This window comes from Salvelinus alpinus, chromosome 14, assembly GCF_045679555.1.
Source record: "Salvelinus alpinus chromosome 14, SLU_Salpinus.1, whole genome shotgun sequence".
In the NCBI taxonomy this organism is placed as follows: domain Eukaryota; kingdom Metazoa; phylum Chordata; class Actinopteri; order Salmoniformes; family Salmonidae; genus Salvelinus; species Salvelinus alpinus.
In genome coordinates, this window is record NC_092099.1 from 49,568,312 (window position 1) to 49,592,533 (window position 24,222).

At 43.1% G+C, this 24,222-nt stretch overlaps 1 protein-coding gene across 4 annotated transcripts in view; it reads right to left on the reverse strand.

The window, feature by feature from the left end:
- Positions 1 to 351: 351 nt before the first annotated feature.
- Positions 352 to 24,222, reverse strand: part of LOC139539013 (tRNA-queuosine alpha-mannosyltransferase-like) — a 55,921-nt gene continuing 32,050 nt past the window's right edge. For 2 of the 4 annotated variants that reach the window (XR_011667850.1, XR_011667849.1), the window contains exons 3-5: positions 23,122 to 23,426; positions 22,722 to 22,917; positions 352 to 1,166 (exon numbers count right to left, since the gene is read on the reverse strand). Coding sequence is in view for 1 of the 4 variants with exons in the window: in XM_071341679.1 (XP_071197780.1) it covers positions 22,770 to 22,917 (148 nt within the window). In the remaining 3 variants the exon portion in view is untranslated. The remainder of the gene's footprint in view (positions 1,167 to 22,721; positions 22,918 to 23,121; positions 23,427 to 24,222) is intronic. The other 2 variants (XR_011667851.1, XM_071341679.1) reach the window with 1 other exon arrangement.

Genomic DNA, 24,222 nt, shown 5'->3' on the forward strand with positions numbered 1-24,222 from the left:
AGGGGAAGGAGGCCAAACAATGCTGCAGTTAGGCCTATATGGTTCATTCCTGATGATAAGGTTAACCTTAAACCTTTCCATCCGCCGCTAATGGAAGTGACTGCTCTACCTTGAATACATGGTTGTAAGGTATTCTCTAAAGAGGCTGATCCATTATTTAAACCGTGGTAATACATGATTGCTGTGATAGTACAGGTAGTCTGGGCATGACACATTATGAGAGCTCCATCTGAAATCGAATGGACCAAAGACATTCACTTGTCAGAAATGGATTCTAGTATTGTAATATGTTGAACATTCTCAAAACAAAAACAAATACTATATTCTGCAAAACAAATACAAAACAAAGTATTTTTTTTTTTTTTTTTTTACTTTGAACTAGTTGCAGTGGTATTTACAAGAAATCAGAGAGCAAACAGAGAAACATGCATTGACACCAGCAGACAAAGAAAAATACTGTTTAGGTACTTCAGCAGGCTTTCAGGGAGACTCCAGGTCTGGCAGGTGGGGAGGTAGAGAATAGCATTTCAACCCACAACTTGGCTGCAACTCTGTTAGGAGTGGTGGGGGGGACGGACGGACGTCGATTTGCAGCCCCACGTCCTCTCCAGTACAAAGGATATAAATGGATACAACCGGATATATGAGGTGGTACCGCCTTTGGGAAACATGAAAGACTTTACACATGTTTCCTTCTTTTCTCTTTTTTTTCAAATAGAAACCACAGTAGACATGAAAGACTCTCTCTCTCTCTCGCACGTGAAGATGGGGGACGTTTACAGCCGGCACAATGTCTCCAAAAAGGCATGGCTTTGATTTTAGCCGAGCGGAGAAGAGTAGAGCTGAGTGGAGAGAGAGGTGGTGGGGACAGGCTGTCTGAAGCCACCACAGGTTTGTGGCCCGTGGCTCCATGTCAGGAAGCTATGACGACGTCCCCCCGAGACTCTCCCTCCTTCGCTACACTTCAGACTTTCCATCAACCTTTAAATCCATCTCATTCTGCCACTTCTGAGCAGATCTGTGGAGACTGGAGGCTACTGCCTGACCTGCCTCGCCTTAGGCCCAGTTTCAGTCTCTGTCTGTCAGGGATGGTGGTCCTCTTCGCATGCCAGCAGACTCCTGAAGTCCTCCTTCAGAGCATCCCAGGAATAGACACTAGTGTCAACCTAAAGTAGAACACAGACAAAATAATAAAAGGCAGGAATAAGCTGTGGTGTCAACTGTCAATTTACAGTGTTCAGGTGTAGAGTACAGATACCCTGCTGTAGGAGGGAGAACATTACATTAATATTACAGAGCAGGTGTAGAGTACAGATACCCTGCTGTAGGAGGGAGAACATTACATTAATATTACAGAGCAGGTGTAGAGTACAGATACCCTGCTGTAGGAGGGAGAACATTACATTAATATTACAGAGCAGGTGTAGAGTACAGATACCCTGCTGTAGGAGGGAGAACATTACATTAATATTACAGAGCAGGTGTAGAGTACAGATACCCTGCTGTAGGAGGGAGAACATTACATTAATATTACAGAGCAGGTGTAGAGTACAGATACCCTGCTGTAGGAGGGAGAACATTACATTAATATTACAGAGCAGGTGTAGAGTACAGATACCCAGCTGTAGGAGGGAGAACATTACATTAATATTACAGAGCAGGTGTAGAGTACAGATACCCTGCTGTAGGAGGCAGAGGGCAACGGAAAACATACATCTTTAATTAAACAAAAACATCAAAGCATGGGCTGAACACCGTTCACATTTATCATAAAAAATACATTTTACCCTGAACTGGGACAGATTTTACATAACTGAACTAGTATTATTTTTAAAGTCACATTATTTATGCAAATCTGATTAAAGGAACAAGCACAGCTATGTTAAGCATCAGGTCCAATTTCTGTGTTTGATTTTGCAGATTTACATCATGAACATTTAAATACAACACATTTCTAGAGATAATAAAATTAGAGAATGAAATGTCTTGCAATCTAATGGTGTATTATAGCATACTGGGAATACATGGTAATATTTACGGATACACTAAAGCCTTGGGGCACATTCGATAGCAGCCACAATTAACATTTTCTAGCCTGTAATATAAAACGGTATCATTTAGTTTCCCATCGAAAGCATTGGCTTAAAACCAACAAGTAATACAGTGGCTCTGCATTTGGGCACCAGTTCTATACATAACCATTTTGTCAGAAATCCATTTGCTAAAAAAATGAGTTCTGGTCTTGCCAATGACGGACAAAAGTTGGTTTGCTCTGTCCCCAAAATTGGAAAGTGAACACAATATCTGGCACTAATAATTGCATGAGCCTAACAGCGATGTCAAAATGGGTCCCATTGTGTCTTTGTTGACATTGGTTATTTTCATGCACAGTTTTGAATAAATAAAGCCCCATATACTAGCTGGGAATATCCAGAGGAAAGAAAGCATCCAGACGAGGCTAGCACATTTCCCAGCACCGCATTTCCCCATTGTCAAAATGATGTAGAGAGAAAAGCCGCTCTTTCAGTGGACCCATCAATGTTAACTCACATCATACGCAATGTTACAGGACGTTAAAAAACAAATAGAGAGGACCTAAAAGACATACAAAAGTTTTCAAATGTGAATAACTTATATTTTAAACGTTCATCTCCTGAAATAACTTGGAGATAGAGAAGACAATTGGTATGTATGGTAATGATACGGTAATGGCATGCTATGGTATAGTATGGTAATGAAATGCTATGGTATGATAATGATATGTTATGGTAGGGTATGGTAATGATATGGTAATGGCATAGTATGGTAGGGTATGGTAATGATATGGTAATAGCATACTATGGTAGGGTATGGTAATGGGATAGTATGGTAGGGTATGGGTTTAGTATGGTAGGGCATGGTAATGGTATAGTATGGTAGGGTAGGATAATGGCATAGTATGGCAGGGTATGGTAATGATATGCTATGATAGGGTATGGCAATAGATTGTATGGAAGGGTATGGTAATGATATGGTATGGTATAGTAGGGTATGGTAATACTATGGTAGGGTATGGTATAGTATAGCAATGGTATGGTATGGTATAGTATGGTATGGCATAGTATAGTATGGTACATAGAGCTTCCCATTACTTTCACTGGACATATCTGAACCCTACTGACCAGTGCATAAACCTGCCTATTTAAATATTTTGTAGAATGTGCATCAATATTTGATGACACCTCAATTTCACTCCTTTCCATCACTTTAGTACATCATTACTCATGCAACAGACATACATTTTTAAACATGGGATTAGTTCTTCAGAATTTAATTTCATGTTAAGACTAAAATGGATGGGCAAAAGCTCCTCACACATCTAGTCCCATGCAGTAAACACACCCTGTAGTCTGCATTCTAAAATGTGCCAAACTGGGTAACAGCTAGTAATAGTTTACAGACTATTTATGATGGTCTTATTAACATGAATAGTCTTATTCTTTCATCCTAACATGTTTGACAGGCAACAGTTTAGGATAAATGAGAGGAACTACCTTTCGGCCTTGTATGAAAGTGGTTTACGCTTTCTAACAGTCGAATAGCCTTCGCCTGCATTCCAAAGAATGGCATGGCTAATCAAGCTAATTTAAAGGTAGCAAGACAATAGCCCCGTGGTCTATGACAGCGAAATCTATGAAACCGATTATTAAGGTCAGTTCCGTTTCAGTGGCGTTGTGTGTAAAGTGGGCATGGCTATGGTTGACAGGCTTTCTTCCTAAAATAGAATTAGCTGACAATTTTGCTGGGCTAAATGACTTATTCACTTCAGGGCATGAATATGCGTCTGCTCACATTGCTAGCGCATAATTAATCAGATTAGGCCAAATGAAAGAATAATGAGGACTAAAACACACCTCTGGTCAGGCAATATGACTGGACTACTCTTTTCTCTGATTGTGCTCTTGTTTATCCTGAAAAAGAATGTGGAAATGAGAAACGCGTCAAACTATTTTCCAGCTTTGAATGCCACAGTATGTGAAGCTGATAACATTAAACATCTATTCTAAATCCCTTACTGACTTGAAAAGGGACGTAATGGAATGGAACACTCTCAACGAGCACCGATATCTATTTTGTTTACTTTCGGTAAGCCAATTCGAGGCTGGAGGGAAACCCCAGTGTTCATATTGATCCATTCAATGTGTGTGTTTTTTCTGTGTTGTCCAAAACACACACTCGCAAACACACAGAAAGCTCCCACCACCACCACCACCACCACCGCATCCACAAAGTTCACCATCAATGGAGCTCAGTGGGTGGACTTGTGTGTCTCAGATCCCCCTGGTTTGGTAAGTGGAGAAGATCACTGTACACGACTCCCCCAGACGGACATTCCTGCCTCAAAGTCAGAATAGTATTTTTCACAACCATAATTAGCACGTGGCTTCATTATTGCACACAGCCAAGCTTCTACGTGTTTTCCTCGCTCTGTCGAAGACAGATTCTCATATTGCTACACATAGCATACATAGTGTACCTTTCCCATGGACCTATCTGTTAGATGGGACTTTGTGCTGTAGGCAGAAGGATATAGCCAGCATGGTGTTCTCTAAGATCACAACCCTCCTCCTCCTTACTGAAGTACTCCTCTACTCTGGCTCCTGTTCTACCTTGGCTGTAGGCAAGATCTGACCAAACCCTTCAGTTTTAATGAACCATCTCAATTGTATTCATGTAGACATGTCAAATTCAAACAAATGTTTCTTTCACATATTTTGTTATTATTACAAAATATGAACTTTTCTTCCGCAAAGATGTCTGAATGTGGAGGGAGAGAGGGAGAGAAAGATAGATAAAGAGAGAGAGAGATGAAGAGTGCAAGGTAGAGAGATAAAAAGATCAAGAGAGAGAGAGAAATAAAGACAGAGAGAAAGAGATGAAGACAGAGATAAAGATAAAGAGAGATAAAGAGAGAGAGATCGAGATAAAGAGATAAGAGAGATATAGATAGAGAGAGATCAATATAAAGATAAAGAGAGAGATAGAGGGAGAGAGAGAGAGAGAGAGAGAAAGAGAGAGAGCAAGAGAGAGAGAGATGAAGACAGAGATAAAGATAAAGAGAGATAAAGAGAGAGAGATCGAGATAAAGATAAAGAGAGAGAGGAAGAGAAAGAGATAGAGAGAAAGAGAGAGAAAGATAAAGAGAGAGAGATAAAGAGAGGGAAGAGATATAGATAGAGAGAGATCGAGATAAAGAGAGATATAGAGAGATAGAGAGAGAAATAGAGATAAAGAGAGAGATAGGGAGGGAGAGAAAGAGATCGAGAGATAAAGAGAGAGAAAGATAAAGAGAGAGATAGAGAGATCGAGATAAAGAGAGAGAAGAGATATAGATAGAGAGAGATAGAGATTAAGAGAGATATAGATAGAGAGATAGAGAGAGAAATAGAGCTAAAGAGAGAGATAGAGAGGGAGAGAAAGAGATAGAGAGATAAAGAGAGAGAGAAAGAGAAAGAGAGAGAAGAGATATAGATAGAGAGAGATTGAGATACAGGGAGAGAGATAAAGAGAGAGACGAGATATAGATAGAGATCGAGATAAAGGGAGAGAGACGAGATATAGATAGAGATCGAGATAAAGAGAGAGAGAGATAAAGGGAGAGAGAGAGACTGATGTCGATTATTTACAATAAAAATGTATGTTACTGCATGAACGAGATCAAATAACATTATTTCAAATAACATTATTTGATCTGCTTTCATTTAATTAAGTAAAATGCCTGAGTAGACTAATCGGCTTTGTTCAGTTGCTCACTTTGTGAACTCTTTATAACCGATTAGATTCCTACATAAAGACTTCAGTTTAATGGAGGGTAAACTAAATAACATAATGCAACAAAACGCATGTCAATACATCTGTCTGTGACATTCTGGACTCATAATGAGATCATTGCTGCTGTGTCCTCAAAAAATAATGATGACATCAGGAAGATTTCAACCTAAAAGTGTTAAGGAGAGCAGATTAGTGTGACAGGGCACATAGTGAATCTAGGAAAACAGAGGAAAATTAACTCTTTATATCAAAAACACAGGTCAGAACTGAATCTATATACAATCGGAGATTGGGAGAAACAGACCAAGGGTGAAAATAATCAATAAAGTGACTAACTAGATTATAATTGTTCTAACACGATTACCTTCTTAGCAATCATAAACGTAATAACTAAATATGAGAAAAATGTACGTTCTCTTACCATGTTTATCCTCCTATAAAAGTTGACATCCCAATATAATTGAGTGTGTTTCCTGTTAGCCTGTCTTTGCTTCCAGCCATGGGCCAGAATGTGAATTAATTTACATAACACTCAACTGTGAATAAATTACAGCATCCCAAAGTCATTATAGCATCATCATCTACTAATAGGAAGAAGATCAATTAAAAACTGTCATGAGGGCTAAAAACACCGGCCTCTGAGACGGCCTTAACCCTACACCTACTGAAATGACCAATCACACTGAAAGCCAGAACACTACACTGCCAACAGGGATGTCACGGCCGTCGTCGGGAAGGAGACCAAGGTGCAGCGTGGTGAGCGTACATTTTCCTTTATTATTGTAATAGTCGCCAACAAAACAAGAAACAAAGAAACGACTGTGAAGCTTAACAAGGCTATAGTGCCACTAACAAAGATAACTACCCACAAACCCCAAAGGAAAAAAGGCTGCCTAAGTATGATTCACAATCAGAGACAAAAATAGACAGCTGTCCCTGATTGAGAACCATACCCGGCCAAAACATAGAAATACAAAACATAGAAATAAAGAAACTAGAATGCCCACCCTAGTCACACCCTGGCCTAACCAAAATAGAGAATAAAAGCCTCTCTATGGCCAGGGCGTGACAAGGGATCTCTGTCTTTTTCTCTGTCAGCTTGTTAATTCCTCCACCTGGTGCACCACACCGCCATGAACTGAGTAACGAACTGAGTTTTAAACCAAAACATCCACTGCTGCTTTGAAAATGAGTGTCATCGCCGAATCAGAGCTTACTTGTAGAAAGGCTTGTGTGTGCGTGTGGTGCCCGAAGGCTTACGCCTCCCAGTACCATTCTGCTTTGGGATTTAAACACACACACACACACACACGCACGCACGCACACTCGTACACACGCACACACGCACACGTGTACACACACACACACACACACATACACACACACACAGAGGTACAAGACAGGCCAGATTACACAAGCCAAGGCTGAAAGAGAAAGATCATAGCACTCCCTAGAGGACTCTTGACTGTGGTATCGGTGTGGTGCACCAGGTGGAGGATTTAACAAGCTGACAGAGAGAGAGACAGAGATCCCTGTTGGCTCAGAGAGAAGCCCTGTTGGCCCTGGGAGGAAGTGATCCTGGTTAACACAGGTGCTGTGCTCAGCTGGGGAGCAGATGTCATGCTGTGAAAGTCACTCACCTCCATGCTAATCTGAAGGATGTAGGATGTCATTCTCATTAACAACCTCCTTTAGAGACTAACAGGAGTGTCTGCTCAATCTCATTGACAACCTCCCTTAGAGACTAACAGGAGTGTCTGCTCATTCTCATTAACAACCTCCTTTAGAGACTAACAGGAGTGTCTGCTCATTCTCATTAACAACCTCCTTTAGAGACTAACAGGAGTGTCTGCTCATTCTCATTAACAACCTCCTTTAGAGACTAACAGGAGTGTCTGCTCATTCTCATTAACAACCTCCTTTAGAGACCAACAGGAGTGTCTGCTCAATCTCATTAACAACCTCCTTTAGAGACTAACAGGAGTGTCTGCTCATTCTCATTAACAACCTCCTTTAGAGACCAACAGGAGTGTCTGCTCAATCTCATTAACAACCTCCTTTAGAGACCAACAGGAGTGTCTGCTCATTCTCATTAACAACCTCCTTTAGAGACCAACAGGAGTGTCTGCTCATTCTCATTAACAACCTCCCTTAGAGACTAACAGGAGTGTCTGCTCATTCTCATTAACAACCTCCTTTAGAGACCAACAGGAGTCCCTGCTCAATCTCATTAACAACCTCCTTTAGAGACCAACAGGAGTGTCTGCTCATTCTCATTAACAACCTCCTTTAGAGACCAACAGGAGTGTCTGCTCATTCTCATTAACAACCTCCTTTAGAGACCAACAGGAGTGTCTGCTCATTCTCATTAACAACCTCCCTTAGAGACTAACAGGAGTGTCTGCTCATTCTCATTAACAACCTCCTTTAGAGACCAACAGGAGTGTCTGCTCATTCTCATTAACAACCTCCCTTAGAGACTAACAGGAGTGTCTGCTCATTCTCATTAACAACCTCCTTTAGAGACCAACAGGAGTGTCTGCTCATTCTCATTAACAACCTCCTTTAGAGACTAACAGGAGTCCCTGCTCATTCTCATTAACAACCTCCTTTAGAGACCAACAGGAGTGTCTGCTCATTCTCATTAACAACCTCCTTTAGAGACCAACAGGAGTGTCTGCTCATTCTCATTAACAACCTCCTTTAGAGACCAACAGGAGTGTCTGCTCATTCTCATTAACAACCTCCTTTAGAGACTAACAGGAGTGTCTGCTCATTCTCATTATCAACCTCCTTTAGAGACCAACAGGAGTGTCTGCTCATTCTCATTAACAACCTCCTTTAGAGACTAACAGGAGTGTCTGCTCGTTCTCATTAACAACCTCCTTTAGAGACCAACAGGAGTATCTGCTCATTCTCATTAACAACCTCCTTTAGAGACCAACAGGAGTGTCTGCTCATTCTCATTAACAACCTCCTTTAGAGACTAACAGGAGTGTCTGCTCATTCTCATTAACAACCTCCCTTAGAGACTAACAGGAGTGTCTGCTCAATCTCATTAACAACCTCCTTTAGAGACTAACAGGAGTGTCTGCTCATTCTCATTAACAACCTCCTTTAGAGACCAACAGGAGTCCCTGCTCATTCTCATTAACAACCTCCCTTAGAGACTAACAGGAGTGTCTGCTCATTCTCATTAACAACCTCCTTTAGAGACCAACAGGAGTGTCTGCTCATTCTCATTAACAACCTCCTTTAGAGACCAACAGGAGTGTCTGCTCATTCTCATTAACAACCTCCTTTAGAGACTAACAGGAGTGTCTGCTCAATCTCATTAACAACCTCCTTTAGAGACCAACAGGAGTGTCTGCTCATTCTCATTAACAACCTCCTTTAGAGACTAACAGGAGTGTCTGCTCAATCTCATTAACAACCTCCTTTAGAGACTAACAGGAGTGTCTGCTCATTCTCATTAACAACCTCCTTTAGAGACCAACAGGAGTCCCTGCTCATTCTCATTAACAACCTCCCTTAGAGACTAACAGGAGTGTCTGCTCATTCTCATTAACAACCTCCTTTAGAGACCAACAGGAGTGTCTGCTCATTCTCATTAACAACCCCCTTTAGAGACCAACAGGAGTGTCTGCTCATTCTCATTAACAACCTCCTTTAGAGACTAACAGGAGTGTCTGCTCAATCTCATTGACAACCTCCCTTAGAGACTAACAGGAGTGTCTGCTCATTCTCATTAACAACCTCCTTTAGAGACTAACAGGAGTGTCTGCTCATTCTCATTAACAACCTCCTTTAGAGACTAACAGGAGTGTCTGCTCATTCTCATTAACAACCTCCTTTAGAGACTAACAGGAGTGTCTGCTCATTCTCATTAACAACCTCCTTTAGAGACCAACAGGAGTGTCTGCTCAATCTCATTAACAACCTCCTTTAGAGACTAACAGGAGTGTCTGCTCATTCTCATTAACAACCTCCTTTAGAGACCAACAGGAGTGTCTGCTCAATCTCATTAACAACCTCCTTTAGAGACCAACAGGAGTGTCTGCTCATTCTCATTAACAACCTCCTTTAGAGACCAACAGGAGTGTCTGCTCATTCTCATTAACAACCTCCCTTAGAGACTAACAGGAGTGTCTGCTCATTCTCATTAACAACCTCCTTTAGAGACCAACAGGAGTCCCTGCTCAATCTCATTAACAACCTCCTTTAGAGACCAACAGGAGTGTCTGCTCATTCTCATTAACAACCTCCTTTAGAGACCAACAGGAGTGTCTGCTCATTCTCATTAACAACCTCCCTTAGAGACTAACAGGAGTGTCTGCTCATTCTCATTAACAACCTCCTTTAGAGACCAACAGGAGTGTCTGCTCATTCTCATTAACAACCTCCCTTAGAGACTAACAGGAGTGTCTGCTCATTCTCATTAACAACCTCCTTTAGAGACCAACAGGAGTGTCTGCTCATTCTCATTAACAACCTCCTTTAGAGACTAACAGGAGTCCCTGCTCATTCTCATTAACAACCTCCTTTAGAGACCAACAGGAGTGTCTGCTCATTCTCATTAACAACCTCCTTTAGAGACCAACAGGAGTGTCTGCTCATTCTCATTAACAACCTCCTTTAGAGACCAACAGGAGTGTCTGCTCATTCTCATTAACAACCTCCTTTAGAGACTAACAGGAGTGTCTGCTCATTCTCATTAACAACCTCCTTTAGAGAATACAAAACAGATAATGGGTGAAAGAGTGAAGGTCCAGTAGAGTAGGCTTTTCACTTCACTTTAATTTACTGTTTGTCACCAGTATAATCTCTAGAAAATGTATGAACGTTGACTACATGCAAATAGTGGTATGACCCTGTATGACCCTGTGGTTGTATGACCCTGTGGCTTTATGACTGTGTGGCTGCATGACCCTGTGACTGAATGACCCTGTGACTGTATGACCCTGTGGCTGTATGACCCTGTGTCTGTATGACCCTGTGTCTGTATGACCCTGTGACTGAATGACCCTGTGGCTGTATGACCCTGTGTCTGAATGACCCTGTGACTGAATGACCCTGTGTCTGTATGACCCTGTGACTGAATGACCCTGTGGCTGTATGACCCTGTGTCTGAATGACCCTGTGACTGAATGACCCTGTGTCTGTATGACCCTGTGTCTGTATGACCCTGTGCATCTCTGCTGGCTTACCTCTGAAGCTGTAGAGCGGGGGTCTGTGAGACTGCCTGAGACTACCAGGTTGTGACTAGGCCGTCGCCCTGGATGTGAAAAAAACAATGTAGGTCCTGGTTCTCTCTGGTCACTAAACCTCCCATGGCCCTCATCTCAACCAAGAGGAAGGATATAAGGGTGGAATGGTCCCTGTAGCCAACTATTATGTGTTATATATAATAGCACTTTTTAATAGTCCCTGCAGCTTCTCTCCACTGACAATCACTGTGTGTTGAGTATTGTAGAGTAAAATGGCTGCCATGCATGAATCTACCATTGAAGCCACACATTAGTGATAGTTGATGTTTGATGTTTTTGAGTTGCCCCTTGCAAAGCACTATAATATACTGACCAAAAATATAAAATGCAACATGCAACAATTACAAAGATTTGATTGAGTTACAGTTCATATAAGGAAATCAGTCATCCACCATTTGCCTCATGCAGGGCGACACATCTCCTTTGCATAGAGTTGATCAGGCTGTTGATTGTGGCCTGTGTAATGTTGTCCCACTCCTCTTCATTGGTTGTGTGAAGTTGCTGGATACTGGCGGGAACTGGAACACGCTGTCGTACACGTGTTCCAAACATGCTCAATGGGTGACATCTCTGGTGAGTATGCAGGCCATGGAAGAACTGGGACATTTTCAGCTTCCAGGAATTGTGTACATATCCTTGCGACATAAGGCCATGCACTGTCACGCTGAAACATGAGGTGATGGCGGTGGATGAATGGCACGACAATTGGCATCAGGATCTCGCCACGGTATGTCTGTGCATTCAAATTGACATTGATAAAATGCAATTGTGTTTGTTGTTCGTAGCTTATGCCTGCCCATACCACAACCCCACTGCCACCATGGGGCACTCTGTTCGGCAAAACCGCTCGCCAACACAATGCCACACATGCTGTCTGCCATCTGCCCGGTACAGATGAATCCGGGATCATTTAAGAGCACACTTCTCCAGCTTTCCAGTGGCCATCGAAAGTGAGCATTTGCCCACATCGGTTATGAAGCCGAATTGCAGTCAGGTCGAGACCAGGTGAGGACAACGAGCACTCAGACGAGCATCCCTGAGACGGTTTCTGACAGTTTCTGCAGATGTTATTTGGTTGTGCAAACCCACAGTTTCATCAGCTGTCCGAGTGGCTTGTCTCAGATGATCACGCAGGTAAAGAAGCCAGATGTGGAGGTCCTGGTGCTGGCATGGTTACACGTGGTCTGCGGTTGTGAGGCCAGTTGAACGAACAGCCAAATTCTCTAAAATGACTTGAGGTGGCTTACAGCAGAGAAATAAACATTAAATTATCTGGCAACAGCTCTGGTGGACATTCCTGCACTCAGCATGTCAATTGCACGCTCCCTCAAAACTTGAGACATCTGTGGCATTTTGTTGGGTAACAAAACTGCAAATGTTAAAGTGGCCTTTTATTGCCCCCAGCACAAGGTTGCCCCCAGCACACCTCTGCACTAGCGTCCCCCTCTGTAGGACAATGAGTCTGTGATAACAATACTCTCTGCACTAGCGTCCCCCTCTGTAGAACAATGAGTCTGTGATAACAATACTCTCTGCACTAGCGTCCCCCTCTGTAGGACAATGAGTCTGTGATAACAATACTCTCTGCACTAGCATCACCCCTCTGTAGGACAATGAGTCTGTGATAACAATACTCTGCACTAGCATCCCCCTCTGTAGGACAATGAGTCTGTGATAACAATACTCTCTGCACTAGCATCACCCCTCTGTAGGACAATGAGTCTGTGATAACAATACTCTGCACTAGCTTCTCCCTCTGTAGGACAATGAGTCTGTGATAACAATACTCTCTGCACTAGCATCACCCCTCTGTAGGACAATGAGTCTGTGATAACAATACTCTGCACTAGCTTCTCCCTCTGTAGGACAATGAGTCTGTGATAACAATACTCTCTGCACTAGCATCACCCCTCTGTAGGACAATGAGTCTGTAATAACAATACTCTGCACTAGCTTCTCCCTCTGTAGGACAATGAGTCTGTGATAACAATACTCTCTGCACTAGCCTGTCCCTCTGTAGGACAATGAGTCTGTGATAACAATACTCTCTGCACTAGCGTCCCCCTCTGTAGGACAATGAGTCTGTGATAACAATACTCTCTGCACTAGCGTCCCCCTCTGTAGGACAATGAGTCTGTGATAACAATACTCTCTGCACTAGCTTCTCCCTCTGTAGGACAATGAGTCTGTGATAACAATACTCTCTGCACTAGCGTCCCCCTCTGTAGGACAATGAGTCTGTGATAACAATACTCTCTGCACTAGCATCCCCCTCTGTAGGACAATGAGTCTGTGATAACAATACTCTCTGCACTAGCATCACCCCTCTGTAGGACAATGAGTCTGTGATAACAATACTCTCTGCACTAGCATCCCCCTCTGTAGGACAATGCGTCTGTGATAACAATACTCTCTGCACTAGCATTCCCCTCTGTAGGACAATGAGTCTGTGATAACAATACTCTGCACTAGCTTCTCCCTCTGTAGGACAATGAGTCTGTGATAACAATACTCTTTGCACTAGCTTCTCCCTCTGTAAGACAATGAGTCTGTGATGACAATGCTCTCTGCACTGACTGTCAGGAAGGGTCTCTCTTCTCTCTCAAACACACAGGCACACATAGGGACACACACACCTCTGCAGTGCAAGCCGTGACTCCCCACTAATGACCTAGATCTGTTAATGAGGACTGTTAACCCCCAGCGATAGTCAACCAAATCGGAGGGAGCTGTCATCCCACTGATTAGAGGGAGAGTGACAAACAAAGGCTATGTGAAGGACGAAGGATGGGATTGAAAACAAACAAAAGATAACTATTGTAAAATAAACACTACAGGAAAAGGGGGGACGAACACGCCCTTTTTCAAATTGACGTGGCTGTAATGGAGCGGGTTGAGAGTTTCAAGTTCCTTGGTGTCCACATCACCAACAAACTATTATGGTCCAAACACACCAAGACAGTCGTGTAGAGGGCACGTCAATGCCTTTTCCCCCTAAGGGGACAGAAAAGACTTGGGTCCCCAGATCCTCAAAAAGTTCTACAGCTGCACCATCGAGAGCATCCTGACCGGTTCAATTATTGCCTGGTATGTTCACCGGTTGAGAATTTGACCGTAAGATGCCACAGAGGGTAGTGCGTACGGCCCAGTACATCACTGGGGCCAAGCTTCCTGCCATCCAGGACCTATATACCAGGCAGTGTCAGAGGAAGGCCCAACAAATTGTCAAACACTCCAGTCACCCAAGTCATAGACTGTTCTCTCTGCTACTGCACGGCAAGCGGTACCGGAGCGCCAAGTCTAGGTCCAAAAGGCTCTTTAACAGCTTCTACCACCAAGCCATAAGATTGCTGAACAATTTGCATTGACACCCGACACCCTTTGTTTTTACACTGCCGCTACTCGCTGTATATTATCTTTGCATAGTCACTTTAACCCTACCTACCAATTACTGGTACCTCCTGTATATAGCCTGTCATTATTATTTTTTTGTGTTACTTTTTATATTAGTTTTATTTATACTTTAGTTTATTTAGTAAATATTTTACTATATGTATAAGCTGGAAGTAGAAGCCTACGTATTGTTCATTAGTTTACTACAGTAGTTGCCTATGACCTTAGTACATATTCATTGCTCCCATTAGCTTATTTCAACTTCTTAAGTTTACAGCTCCTACTTAAAAACACGTGCCCACGCATACAGAGTGTACTGTACAAAACATCAGGAACACTTGCTCTTTCCATGACAGACTGACCATGTGAAAGCTATGATCCCTTATTGAGGTCAGTCGTTAAATCCACTTCAATCAGTGTAGATGAAGGGGAGGAGACAGGTTAAAGAAGGATTTTTAAGCCTTGAGACAATATAGACATGGATTGTGTATGTGTGCCATTCAGAGGGTGAATGGGCAAGACAAAAGATATAAGTGCCTTTAAACGGGGTATGGTAGTAGGTGACAGGCACACTGGTTTGTGTCAAGAACTGCAACACTGCAGGGTTTTTCACGCTCAAGAATGTGTATCAAGAATTGTCCACCACCCAAAGGACATCCAGCCAACTTTACGCAACTGTGGGAAGCATGGGAGTCAACATGGGCCAGCATCCCTGTGGAACACTTTGAACATCCATGCCCTGATTGAGGCTGTTCTAAAGGGCAAAAGGGGGTGCAACTCAATATTAGGAAGGTGTTCCTAATGTTTGGTATACTCACTGTATGGATATACAGTGCCTTCCGGAAGTATTCACACACTTTTTCCACATTTTGTTACGTTACAGCCTTATTCTAAAATGGATTCAATAAATACAAATCTCAGCAATCTACACACAATACCCCATAATTACAAAGTTAATTTTTTTTTTTTTTTTTTGCAAAAGTATAAGAAATTTAACAGAAACACCTTATTTACATAAGTATTCAGATCCTTTGCTAAGAGACTCACAATTGAGCTCAGGTGCATCCTGTTTCCATTGATCATCCTTCAGATGTTTCTACAACTTCATTGGAGTTCACCTGTGGTAAATTCAAATGATTGGACATGATTTGGAAAGTCACACACCTGTCTATATAAGGTCCCACAGTTGACAGTGCATGTCAGAGCAAAAACCAAGCCATGAGTTCGAAGGAATTGTCCGTAGACTAGTCAGGATCAAGGCAAAGATGAACGGAGCAAAGTACAGAGAGATCCTTGATGAAAACCTGCTCCAGAGCGCTCAGGACCTCAGACTGGGGCGAAGGTTCACTTTCCAACAGGACAACAACCCTAAGCACACAGACAAAACAATGAGTGGCTTCTGGACAAGGTTCACCTTCCAACAGGACAACAACCCTAAGCACACAGCCAAAACAACGAGTGGCTTCGGGACAAGTCTCTAAATGTCCTTGAGTGGCCCAGCCAGAGCCCGGAATTGAACCCGATCGAAAATCTCTGGAGACCTGAAAATAACTGTGCAGCAACGCTCCCCATCCAACCTGACCGAGCTTGAGAGGATCTGTAAAGAAGAATGGGAGAAACTCCCCAAATACAGGTGTGCCAAGCTTGTAGAGTCATACCCAAGAAGACTCAAGGCTGTAATCACTGCCAAAGGTGCTTCAACAAAGTACTGAGTAAAGGGTCTGAATACTTATGTAATTGTGATTTAAAATTTAATTTTTTTATATAAAATGAGCAAACATTCCTATAAACCTGTTTTTCCTTTGTCATTATGGGGTATTGTGTGTACATAGATGAGGATTTTAGAATAAGGCTGTAATGTAACAACATGTGGAAAAAGTCAAGTGGTCTGAATACTTTCCGAAGGCATTGTATACAGTATATATACAAACATATTTGGACACCCCTTCTTCAAATTAGTGGATTCGGATATTTCATCCACACCCGTTTCTGACAGGTGTATAAAATCGAGCACACAGCCATGCAATCTCCATAGACAAACATTGGCAGTAGATTGGCCTTACTGAAGTGTTCAGTGACTTTCAAAGTGGCACCGTCATAGGATGCAAACTTTCCAACAAGTCGATACGTCAAATTTCTCTCCTGCTAAAGCTGCCCCGGTCAACTGTATATGCTGTTATTGTGAAGTGGAAATGTCTAGAAGCAACAACAGCTCAGCCGCGAAGTGGTAGGCCACACAAGCTCACAAAACGGGACCGCCGAGTGATGAAGCGCATAAAAATGGTCTGTCCTCGGTTGCAACAGTCTTTACCGAGTTCCAAACTGCCTTTGGAAGCAACGTCAGCACAATAACTGTTTGTCGGGAGCTTCATGAAATGGGTTTCCATGGCCGAGCAGCCGCACACAAGCCTCAGATCTCCATGTGCAATGCCAAGCATCGGCTGGAGTGGTGTAAAGCTCGCCGCCATTGGACTCTGGAGCAGTGAAAACGTGTTCTCTTGAGTGATGAATCACGCTTCATCATCTGGCAGTCCGACAAACAAATCTGGGTTAGGCAAATGCCAGGAGAACGCTACCTGCCCCAATGCAAAATTGCAACTGTAAAGTTTGGTGGAAGAGGAATAATGGTCTGGGGCTGTTTTTCATGGTTCGGGCTAGGCCCCTTAGTTCCAGTGAAGGGAAATCTTAACACTACAGCATACAATGACATTCTAGACGATTCTATGCTTCCAACTTTGTAGCAACAGTTTGGAGAAGGCCCTTTCCTGTTTCAGCATGACAATGCCCCTGTGCACAAAGCGAGGTCCATGCAGAAATGATTTGCTGAGATCGGAGTGAAAGAACTTGACTGGCCTGCACAGAGCCCTGACTTCTCCTCTCTTTCTGCTCTTACTTTATGAGTCCTTTGTGGTGTGTTATCACCCCTGTAACCTCACAGATGAATGCAGATGAAGCTGGGTAAAATGATCATGAAAAAAGTATGCTCCGTACTACCCAGAGAAACCTCATTAATATGCATCATGTAGAAGCCAAAAGAAAATAAGATCCTCTCATTTAAAAATCTGATTACATATTCTACTTTATGTTGCACCCAAGAGGTGCGTTTTAAAATTCAAATACTATTTACTCCAACGCACAATTGTGAAATGAGCCCAATCACCAGAAACCAAAGGATTGCGCACTAATTAAGAGGACACTTGAAAGACAAAGACTTGGTTGTTGAAGATTGATTAAGACAGACCAACATGCAGAAGGAGCGGACCAATGAGAATCCTCCGTTCAAAGGCCTGACAACATGTTCCACTGTAGATAGTGGGGATTTTCAAACCATACGTCTAGGAGAACTACAAATGGTTAGACATTTCTATAAATATAACTTTAACTTTGGGAACGGCAACGGGCTGTATCTTCACACACAAATAGTCTACATGTATTCTCCAGTGCCTGCTGCCTACTACACTGTACCGGCCCCACATGACATAGTCTCATTGGAGTACAGTGCTGGCCACACTAGGGATCACATATGATGAATAAATGTCCATAAAGCATAAAGCATGACAAACACCACATTGTAGGGATGACCCTGAGAAACAGAACTGGCCAAAAAAGATAAGTCAATCAGATCACACCCCTGTGTTTAACTTTCATTTCCTGGTCCTATGTATGTCGTTAAATCCTAAGGGTTGGTTGAGATTAGAGTGGTGGCCTGAGGCCATGCCAGGGGAAAGCCCAGACCAGGATGGGTGGGGGTCAATAGTTCTGGACTGTAGGCACATCACTGGACGGGTGGCCTGTCTGTACATCAGGATTTAATGACAAGTGGCCGGTCCAGACAGGGATTAGCAGAAAAACAACAAGCAATACACCCCGCTGCCTCAATGACGCTAGTCTAGCCCCTCAATGACTTTACTCTAGCCCCTCAATGCCGCTAGTCTAGCCCCTCAATGACGCTTGTCTAGCCCCTCAATGACTTTACTCTAGCCCATCAATGACGGTTGTCTAGCCCCTCAATGCCGCTAGTCTAGCCCCTCAATGACGCTAGTCTAGCCCCTCAATGACTTTACTCTAGCCCCTCAATGATGCTAGTCTAGCCCCTTAATGACGCTTGTCTAGCCCCTCAATGACTTTACTCTAGCCCATCAATGACGCTTGTCTAGCCCCTCAATGACTTTACTCTAGCCCCTCAATGACGCTTGTCTAGCCCCTCAATGATGCTAGTCTAGCCCCTCAATGACGCTTGTCTAGCCCTTCAATGACGCTAGTCTAGCCCCTCAATGACTTTACTCTAGCCCCTCAATGACGCTAGTCTAGCTCCTCAATGACGCTAGTCTTGCCCCTCAATGACGCTAGTCTAGCCCCTCAATGACGCTAGTCTAGCCCCTCAATGACGCTAGTCTAGCCCCTCAATGACACTAGTCTAGCCCCTCAATGACGCTAGTTCTAGCCCCTCAATGACGCTAGTCTAGCCCCGCAATGACGCTAGTCTAGCCCCTCTCACTGGGTGTCCTATTATCAAGAATCAGATATATGTACTATGTAACATTCTGAGGGTCTTACACCCCCGCGATGTGCTTCTTGTCTATCACCTGCTGTTTCTTCCTCAGCGGTGTGCCTGCGTGCGTCTACACGTCTTGATTGCTTTGTTTGTTTTGCAATCAGAAATACTCCAGGAGGACAATCCTCTTGAGGTAAAAGCTGATCCTGATCAACCTTAGATGGAGCTAAAGCCCCTGGCAACAGAGAATTAACCTCTGCTCTCCCACTGGCTGGATGTTATCATCACTACTGTGGCACGAAGCCATCTTCACCTGTAAACAGCTGTCCTGTCCTCTGGTGGGCGAGATCTGATCTGATCCCCTCTGGCCTGGCCGCCCAGGCCACTGCGTGCAATAAAACAGTCCTGTAATCTGAGGGTGAACGCCTATCCAGGCCACACACAGATTAACAATCTGCAACCAATGATGAGCCCAGAAAAAGTGAGGGCAGAGAGAGAGAGATAACGACAGAGAGAGAGAAATTAGGAGAATGAAATTAAACAAACTGTGAGCAGCATCAATGGAGATTATCCTCTCTATTTCTCTGTCTCTATTTCCCACTCTGTCTTTCTCTCTGTCACTCTCTCTCCCTTCGCATCTCTCTCTCCCATTGCATCTCTCTCTATCCCTTTCCATCTCCCTCTTTCTCCCTTTCCATCTCTCTCTCTCTCTCCCTCTCCTTTTCCTTCTCTTTCTTTCTTTCTCTCTCCCTCTCCCTTTCTCTCTCTTTCTCCATCTCTCTCGCTCCTAATTTGCCCTAGAATAAAGCCAACGTTAAAGAAGCCTGGATGTTGTGAGCGCTAATCCATCTGTGTTTTGCTCAGTTTAGAAGAGATTACATGATGGTTGCTTTTGTAAATGATATAAGAGTAGGTGAAAGACAGACGCTGCCCCATGCAAACAATGAGCAGGAAGGAGAATGGATGATGGTGACAATGGCAAATCACGGCGCCAGCGAGGAACTACGGTACTGGTGGTCTTTGCGGTTGTTAATGTGATTTACGGACATGTTTTGGTGAAGAAACTAAGCCTCGCTGCCGAAAGGAGGATGGAGTCAGAGGAAAAAAATGTTAATCTACAGAGAGAGACTGTTGTCTTTCCTCCACAACACAGATGAGCCAGCAATAGAGAAATGGTGTGCAAAAGAAAAACACTACTCTGAATGATGTAAAGGATATTTCTGCTTTCTTAAAGTACAGAAATTACAAATCCACCCACAGTATTTTGATAACAGTCATCTGCTCTACAGATGATCATACTATCAACAAACTATCTGTTGATAAGCAACTGCTTGCTAAGGTTACGGTTAGGTTATACGGTTAGGTTTAGGGTAAGGGTTAGTAGATACAGTGGCTTGCAAAAGTATTCACCCCCTTTGGCATTTTACCTATTTACCTTACAACCTGGAATTAAAATACATTTTGGGGGGGTCTGTATCATTTGAGTTTACACAACATGTCTACCACTTTGAAGATGCAAAATATTTTTTCTTGTGAAACAAACAAGAAATATGACAAAAAAAACTGAAAGCTTGAGCGTGCATAACTATTCACCCCCCCAAAGTCAATACTTTGTAGAGCCACCTTTTGCAGCAATTTCAGCTGCAAGTCTCTTGGGGTATGTCTCTATAAGCTTGGCACATCTAGCCACTGGGATTTTTGCCCATTTTTCAAGGCAAAACTGCTCCAGCTCATTCAAGTTGGATGGGTTCCACTGGTATACAGCAATCTTTAATTCATACCACAGATTCTCAATTGGATTAAGGTCTAGGCTTTGACTAGGCCATTCCAAGACATTTAAATGTTTCCCCCTAAACCACTCGAATGTTGCTTTAGCAGTATGCTTAGGGTCATTGTCCTGCTGGAAGGGGAACCTCCGTCCCAGTCTCAAATCTCTGGAAGACTGAAACAGGTTTCCCTCAAGAATGTCCCTGTATTTAGCGCCATCCATCATTCCTTCAATTCTGACCAGTTTCCCAGTCCCTGCTGATGAAAAACATCCCCACAGCCTGATGCTGCCACTACCACCATGCTTCACTGTGGGGATGGTGTTCTCATGGTGATGAGAGGTGTTGGGTTTGCGCCAAACATAGCATTTTCCTTGATGGCCAAAATGCTCAATTTTAGTCTTATCTGACCAGAATACCTTCTTCCATATGTTTGGGGAGTCTCCCACATGCCTTTTGGCGAACACTAAACGTGTTTGCTTAGTTTTTTCTTTAAGCAATGGCCATTTTCTGGCCACTCTTCCGTAAAGCCCAGCTCCTTGGAGTGTATGGTTTAAAGTGGTCCTATGGACAGATACTCCAATCTCAGCTGTGGAGCTTTGCAGCTCCTTCAGGGTTATCTTTGTTCTCTTTGTTGCCTATCTCATTAATTCCCTCCTTGACTGGTCCGTGAGTTTTGGTGGGCGGCCCTCTCTTCGCTGGTTTGTTGTGGTGCCATATTCTTTCCAATCCTAAATAATGGATTTAATGGTGCTCCGTGGGATGTTCCAAGTTAATGATATTTTTTTATAACCCAACCCTGATCTGTACTCCACAACTTTGTCCCTGACCTGTTTGGAGTGCTCCTTGGTCTTCATGGTGTCGCTTGCTTGGTGGTGCCCCTTGCTTAGTGGTGTTGCAGAATCTGTGGCCTTTCAGAACAGGTGTATATACGCTGAGATCATGTGACAGATCATGTGACACTTAGATTGCTCGCAGGTGGACTTTATTTAACTAATTATGTGACTTCTGAAGGTAATTGGTTGCACCAGATCTTATTTAGGGGCTTCATAGCAAAGGGGGTAAATACATATGCACGCACCACTTTTTTTATTTATTTTTTTATTTATTTTTTGAAACAAGTAAAAAATATAATTTCACTTCACCAGTTTGGACTACTTTGTGTATGTCCATTACATGAAATCCAAATAAAAATCCATATAAATTACAGGTTGTAATGCAACAAAATAGGAAAAACGGCAAGGGGGATGAATACTTTTGCAAGGCGCTGTAGTTAGTTGAAATGTTGACATCTATTGAACATCTACAAACCATCTACATGGGACGATCCAAATAAAGTGTTACTTCATTAAACTTGTGCTTTTACATTATATGGCTAATGCTGCCAAGGCAACCCCACAATAAGAGCATACTTGTTTATAGATTATCCTTAATGAAGGCCTTAAAGCTTGAGCTCAACACACAACAAACAATATCTAGCTAGTTTTATCCCTTTGTATGACATTGTTACACAAAAATGTGTGTTAGTAATTTTCCATGCCCTCAGTTTGTTGTCAAACAACACTCTAACGATCCAAAGAAAATATGGCTAATGCCAAGTACGTGCATTGCTGTATTACCAGGTCATTTTGGTTCCAGGACAGGCCTACGACATGATCTTTGGAGTATTATTTGTGTTGCTACTTTGTTGCAAGTCATGCCATGCGATGTCAGGAGCGGCAAACACAGCAAAGCAAGCAAGGTAATAACAGGCCAGTTGGGCTGTTTCTGTTAATCGTGACAGGCGTTATGATATGCTAACACGCTAGCCTTCACGGTTGGCGCCAAACACTTTCTTTTACATAAGATCTGAAACAAATAACTTCCATCCATAGGGTTTTTCTGGAGTCTTTACAAAACAATCAACTACGGTTAGCATCGCTAATTCATCATTAGCGACTGTGTATATGTACTTGTGGAGCACAGAGAGATGGGGAGTAATCAACTTACCACCAATGAGGCCAGATGATATGAAGAGGTCTGATATGGCCCTCTCCCCTATCTAGGCCCTCGCTCTTCCCTGGGGTGAGTAGGAGCCTCAGCCTGCCCAGTGCCTTCGCTCTGATCCCTCATGGGGTAATGAGAGAGCTGAGAGGTTCCTCCCCTTCCTTCCTCCTGTTCTACTGGACGCAGCAGCTCTTCAGACCTGTTGGGGTTAGATAAAGGGTGAAGACACTGTACTGCCACCACTTCATGATGTGATAAAGACAAACACATTATGGAATGGCCCTCGATGATGATCCTGCACTTTATTATTCCAATAATGACACTTTTTAACAATGAAAAGCTTAGTAATTTTTCATAGCCAATGGCTTATTATTTCAGTGTATTACTATTCCTAGTGTGTTACCATAGAGCCTCTGGCCTGCCTGGAGACATGGGTTGACCCTGTGAGCCTCTGGCCTGCCTGGAGACATGGGTTGACCCTGTGAGCCTCTGGCCTGCCTGGAGACATGGGTTGACCCTGTGAGCCTCTGGCCTGCCTGGAGACATGGGTTGACCCTGTGAGCCTCTGGCCTGCCTGGAGACATGGGTTGACCCTGTGAGCCTCTGGCCTGCCTGGAGACATGGGTTGACCCTGTGAGGCTTGTGGGGCTCTGAGGTCATTAACACAAGACTGCTGGCCTGTGACGGAGCTTGTGTTCAGGGAGGAGTCTGGGGAATACAGAAAGCATATACTTCTAGGAATATTGTTTTTATGCACGCACACTTCAATTTCACAGAAATCTAAGTAGATATGAAAATCTCCTCATAGAACTGTATCCATCTTTTGAATCTTGAATGGTTTGCATCATAAGACAACAGAATCACTAATGAAAACAAACGGAGGAGGATCTTCCAATGCTACTGAAATCTTCGGTTGTCTTCTGCTTTGCTTGGAGAGGGAGACTGGGATGAGGAAGCAAACAAGCATGGAAAGATGCTGATGTCATTGACAAAGGAATGGGGAACACATTGAAAATGCTGGCACCACGGCAAGTGTTCGTGGCTAGGGTGGATTTATGTAGCCGTTACTTGGCATCCTTCAGAGTGTATTGTTACCTCTCTAGTGTGGAGGTTCAGCCACTTCAGTATGAGACCTCAGGGCCAAACCATGATTAGGCCAAAAAGTATTACTCAAGAGTTCCTGGTTGGTTCAAAGTCATTCTCATTGGCTTTATGAATACCTGTATTTTTCCAATTGGTGAGGAACACGACACAGTACAGTGGGGTCATATAATTTCATTTAATTTCAGCATACAATTCAGCTCAATATTTGAATTATTTGTTTTACCCAGTCATTACTGCTCATCTTTATCAAGGGTGTCAATCATTTTGGACCCCACTGTGTATCAAAGCATACCGCCCACAGCCTTGGTCTTTCTCAGCGACTATACTTGAACCAAATGAACCAGCAACTATTGTAGAAAATACTTTGGAAAGTATTCAGACCCCTTGACTTTTTCCACAT